General features: G+C 44.7%; 1 protein-coding gene across 1 annotated transcript in view; it reads left to right on the top strand.

Annotated features, from left to right (window-relative positions):
• Window positions 1-2,668: 2,668 nt before the first annotated feature.
• Window positions 2,669-6,000, top strand: part of LOC126361845 (uncharacterized) — a 98,434-nt gene continuing 95,102 nt past the window's right edge. The window contains exon 1 of the mRNA XM_050007825.1: window positions 2,669-2,846. Coding sequence (XP_049863782.1) covers window positions 2,805-2,846 — 42 coding nt within the window. The 5' untranslated portion in view covers window positions 2,669-2,804. The remainder of the gene's footprint in view (window positions 2,847-6,000) is intronic.

Raw genomic sequence — 6,000 nt, 5'->3', positions numbered from 1 at the left:
TTACAATCATCGATTTCAAAAACGCCTACGACTGTGTAGACCGGAAAACAATGTTACTAACACTGTAAGAAGCAGACATCTACAAAACCACCAGACAGTTATTCCAACAGCCACTCACAGACACAACTTCAAAAGTTAAATTCCTGGAAGAAATTCTTGAACCTTTCAGAACTAACAAAGGTGTTCGGCAGAGCGATGGACTCTCACCGACTCTCTTCCATTTGGTTTTAGACAAGATCACGTGAGAGTAGGATAAAGAAATAAAACAGGATCACATCAAATGAATCCATCTAGGAGAAGGAACGGGAAGATTCTAGGTGAAATGTCTGGCTTTTGCTGGCGATGTTGCTGTAATTCCTAAAGACAAAACAGATGGAACGATAATGATAAAAACACTTCCTGAAGTTGTGGCTAAAACAAATATTGTTCTGGCCGATGTGGCCAAGCGGTTCTAGGCGCTTCAGTCTGCAATCGCGCGACCGCTACGGTCGTAGATTCGAATCCTGCCTTGGGCATGGATGTGTGTGATGTCCTTAGGTTAGTTAGGTTTAAGTACTTCTAAGTTCTAGTGTACTGATGACCTCTGATGTTGAGTCCTATAGTGCTCAGAGCCATTTGAACCATTTGAACAAATATAGTATGAGAAAACGGAATACATTGAACGTATATACCACAGAAAAGAAATGTATACAAATGCAACACGGAAACATCAAAGGAGTTGATGAGTTAAAGTATTTGCGGGTATACAATCAAATGAGTTAGAAAACTCCAGAAGTAAAGAAAGATCGAAAAAAAAAAGAATTAGCATGCAACTCACCCAAAGCCAATATGATAAAAGATCAGCATCATTCCACGGGAAAATTAAACGCCACACAACAGTGAATAAAAGAAGTGAATAAGAAGAACTGGAAAATAAAGAAAGGAAAACACTCAGAAAAATTTTAGAACCACGAAAGAACAAAGGCAATAGCTGGACGACGCTGAGAAATGAAGATCTATATATAAACATGGAAACAATGCAGACACTATACCTGCCTCGAGATGACTAGGTGTTTGTGTTGTCTTCATCATCATTCATGAAAGTGGCGAGATTGGAATGAGCAAAGGTTGGGAATTTGTACGGGCGCTGATGACTGAGCGCCCCACAAACCAAACATCATCATTACTAAGGAAGAAAAAGTTTGGTAAAACTGAACATCATAGAAGACACCCCACAGAACAGGGAATTTTTCAGGCCAATGATCAACACTGCAGAATTTCTTGTACAAAAACAAAATTCACAACCTAGGAGGATGACGTCAGAGCATTAAGATGTTCTGAGAAGAGAAGAAAAAAACGATTGTTCCCTAGTCTTAGGATTCAATCGGTCTATAAATGACCGAAGTCTGCAATAAAAAAGTAAGCTGACTGATTCCAGTTGTGAGTCATTGATAATGTATTCATGGGATACTAAGTTTTTTCTTTATTTGAAGTGAACATTTGTACGTTTCTGAGCATTTAAACTACCTGCCAGTTTTGGCACCACGTCAAAATCTTATCAAGAGCTAAGGGTACATCTGTACAACTTTTTTCGGGTAGTATTTCTGTGCAGATAGCTATTTATCTGTGAAAAGTCGGAATCTACATAGTCTACAGATTGGAACCGCGCCCGACCGCTACGGTCGCAGGTTCGAATCCTGCCTAGGACATGGATGTGTGTGATGTCCTTAGGTTAGTTAGACTTAAGTAGTTCTAAGTTCTAGGGGACTGATGACCTCATAAGTTAAGCCCATAGTGCTCAGAGCCATTGGAACCATTCCTCTGTCAGTACCATTCATCACTTTGTGTAAATAAATGGCCAGTTGTGTTTCGCATGAAAGATATTTTCTGAGTCCGTGTTGACTATAAACCAGTTTCTTCGAGGTATTTCATAATGTTGGAACACAGTATATGTTCAAAAAATTTTAATGCACCGTGATGTCAGTCACATGGGTGTATAATTCAGCGGATTACTTCTGTTTTTGGGTGTTGTGTGATGTCCTTAGGTTAGTTAGGTTTAAGTAGTTCTAAGTTCTAGATGACTGATGACATAGATGTTAAGTCCCATAGTGCTCAGAGCCATTTGAACCAAACTTCTGTTTCCTTTCCTGTGTATGGATGTGAACTGTGGAACATTCCAGCCCTTAGATATGGATCTTTGGTCAACTGAATAGTTGTGTATCTGTGTTGGAGCTATCTGATCAGTGTACTCGGAAAAGAACCTAACTAGTATACAATGTGCTCCAGAGTGGGGATTTTTCCTCGTCCGTGTCCCTATAGGGCAGCTAATGTCCATTCTTCGTTGCTATCAAACAAGTTCTCTGACAGCTTCCCGTGGGTAAAAGGTGCACGGGACTACGGGCTGGCCACCCTCTCCCTCCTAGTGCCGCGGCGGAGAATGGCTGCATTCTACTTGCGGTCAAGACAATAGCCCGGTCACGGGCTTGAGTCGCAGGCCTTATTTTACTTACCCTGTATCATCGTTTTTGCATCAATAAATGTTGGTGTGGAACGGGGTCAAGCGGTTTTCTCGGTAATGTATCGTTCTGACAATTGTTTACACATGTGCGGAAGAGGGAGAGAGCAGCTTGTGGGAATTCCGAGACGGTAGCGATGCAGATACGCTATCGGCAGCTGCGTCGCCGGGGTGACGAGCGGCGACCCGGCGCCATGCAGTGGTGGGGAGGGTTCTGCGTGACGCGGCGCGGCGCCGCATATAAGCGATCGGGGGCCGGCGCAGCGTACAGTGTCAGCCGCACCGCAGCACAGACCAGACCAGAGGAACCATGCGCGCCGCCGCAGCAGCCGCTCTCTGCCTCGCGCTCTCCGTGAGTACCGCAAGCCGGCCACACCGCCACTCTCCCCCTGTCCACCGCCCTGTGTATACACACCGTGCCACGTGCTGTCGCAGGATTGCTTCCATTCAGTAAACTTTGTCCGTAAAGAAGAGAAATAAGCCATTTGAACTCTGCGTGTATAAGGGAAATTAGATCCGCACCGCAACCTCAAATCCCTTGCCCCCAAGTCTTTTATCCTCATCTACGGATATTAAAAACCTTAAATCATTTTAACCTGTTCGGTAAATGTAGATGCCAACTTTGACTATATTTTAATACAACTTAGCCTTCCATATTATTAATATATTCCGCTGAACTTCTCAAGTAATGAAACTGATATCATGAAATTTTCACGGTAGTATTTCCGTAATATTGTCAAGTCATAAGTTTCCTTTAGTACGGGTCACTGTTTTTTCGCGACGATGTCGCAGCTTGTGAAATTGTCAAGTCAAATGGAATCGTGCTACAAATAGCCGTCACATACTGTTAAAGGTTAGTGATGGAGTCCGTTTATCAAATGTACATCAATTCGTTAGTTTCTTCCTTTTCTCTTCTCTTCTGTCCTTGTTTCACGTCGGTGCAGAATTGGCACGGTTAAAACGGTTTTGCAAATTTGAGGTGTGGCCGGATGCCCCTCCTCTCCCCACGGCGTCACCCTTCGGGACGGAATGCGGTACCCCACTAACTGCGTGTAGCGTTATTTATCTTAAAGTGTGAGGAAGTGTCTCTATTTTCGAATCGTGTAACTGAGGCAGGACATGGGTACCAACCCGCCATTCACCTAGCGGAATGTGAATAACCGCCTAAAAACCTCATCCAGGCAAGCCGAAATCTCCCCATCACGGAAATGGTGCCTTAATACCCTCTGCTGTGCTGAAAGATTGCGTTAATTTACCACTATGTTAAATGTTTCTCTGCCAGACATTTCAATGTAATACTAGTAAAGAAATTTAAGAGACAAACTAATAGACCCACTGAGTTTGTATCTAAAATTATCTATTTGGTGTGTGCTACATAAACAGGAGTCATTCCACAATGCAAAGAGTCCACTGGGCAGAATATCAGTGTCGTTTTGTAGTGGCTTCCGATTGATCCATAAGACGCCTTGTTACTCCAGACCGAAGCTGGGTGGACTCGGGCCTGAGACTGGAACGACGGAAACTGGACGGACGCGTAACTGTGCGAGAAACTAGGCTGGAAAGCACGTCGCCTGCTTTTCTAGTCCTTATAGACGTCACCCTCTCCAGGGCACTGTACTGTACAGTGGCACTTAGTCCCGAATAAGTAATACGAATAAATACAATAATAATAATCATTATCGATCGCATGTAATGGAAAACAGACAAGAAAACGTAATACTGACGCTGTCCTATGACTTTTAACTACAAAGTAGTTATTACTACGGATATCGGCAGATATCTTCACCCGCACAAACGCTTACCGGCTACAGGTTTAGCAGTGAACATCGTGTAAGTTCTTAGCGGTAATACTAAAAAGCGACGTACACTGGGACGAACCAGTTAAATCGCTAGTAGGAAAGGCGATTGGTTTGTCGGAAGGACTCTGGAAAAATGCAGCGTATATGTAAAGAAAATTGCATGCAAGAACCTGGTGCGACCAATTCTACAGTATTTTTCCTCTGGAGTCCTTATCAGGCGAGCACGTCTGTAGACGTCGTCCGCTCTTCTAGACACGCTGCTAGGAGCGTAACAGAATGTATTCAGCAAACTGAAATGAGAATCTTTGGAAGAAAGGCAGCATATCCCTCACGAAACGCTGTTGGGTAAATTTAAGTACATTTTCACGAGGTGGTGCCCCACAACTCGTAGTTATTTCACAAATATCCCGATTACCAACTGAGATAAAATCTTTATTTAAACAACCAATTTCGGCCGACTGTCCAACAGATTCCTAAAAGAATTTACAGAATCTTGTTAGATGAATATAAAATCATTAACTTCAGATAGTAAAAGCATGAATTTGTCACTGTTATAATGTCGTAATATAAATTACATTATCAGTATACACTGTCCAGTCGCGTTAACGTGATCACCTATGAAAAGCCTGTATAATCACCTTTTGCTGCGCAGGCCGCTGCGAGGAGTGAGGGAAGAGTCAGTGAGTTTCAAGAAGGAAGCGACGGATATGTGGAGCCACACTGACTCCACTGCCGTCTCAACCTGCGCCGGGTTTCCCGGTAGAGGACCCGTGGGGCGAACAGCCTGACCGAGATGGTTCACAGATACTGGACTGGTTTTAAATCCAGGGACTTTGGAGGCCAGGGGAGTACGGTAGACTCATCCTGGAGCTCTTCAAGCCACTCACGTACACTTAGAGCAGTGTGACACGTTGCATTGTCCTGCTGGTAAATGCCACCGTGTCAAGAAAACCACTCTGCATATAGGAATGGAAGTGGTCTCCAAGGACAGATAATAGTTGTGCTGATTGACTGTGCCTTCCAGAATGACGGGATAATCCAGAGAATGCCACGAAAAAAATCACAATGCTCTTTCCCCCGTCCTGAACCCTTCCGATGACTGTTGCAGGGCGTTTTCCATCTCTCCGATGGAGAATACAACGTGATTCATCTGAAAAGGCCATTTGTCGCCGCTCAGTGGACGTACAATTGCGGTAATGGCGTGCAAATTCCAGCCTTCGTTATCGATGAGCAGCAGTCAGCAAGGACGCACGTACTAAGCGCCTGCCGTGGAGGCCCATACGCAGCAACCTACGATGAGCAGACGCTGTTGGTCGCCCCTCGGTTCATCTGGGCGGTCAGTTGTTCAACAGTTGCACGTCTGTTCCTCCGTACACATCTCAGCAGCCTCCGTTCAACCTTGTCTTCCATGGCCGTGATGCATCACAGTTGCCTCAGAGCCGATTTTGGATAGCGCCATTTTGCCATGCACGGAATACAGTTAACAACCGCAGCACGAGAACAGTTAACAGTCTTGGCCATTTCGGAAATGCTTCCACCCAGGGTCCTAAAGCCAATGGTCATGCCTCGGATAAATCGCTCCGTTTCTGCATTATGACAAGGATTGCACTGTTTCCCCTATTTGCCTGGCACGCTTTATATCCCCCCCGCCCGCATCTCGTGGTCGTATGGTAGCGTTCTCGCTTCGCACGCCCGGGTTTCCAGGTT

This window comes from Schistocerca gregaria, chromosome 1 (assembly GCF_023897955.1).
Source record: "Schistocerca gregaria isolate iqSchGreg1 chromosome 1, iqSchGreg1.2, whole genome shotgun sequence".
Lineage (NCBI taxonomy): Eukaryota > Metazoa > Arthropoda > Insecta > Orthoptera > Acrididae > Schistocerca > Schistocerca gregaria.
Note: the sequence above shows the minus strand (reverse complement) of the source record. Positions and strands in the feature narration are given on the sequence as shown.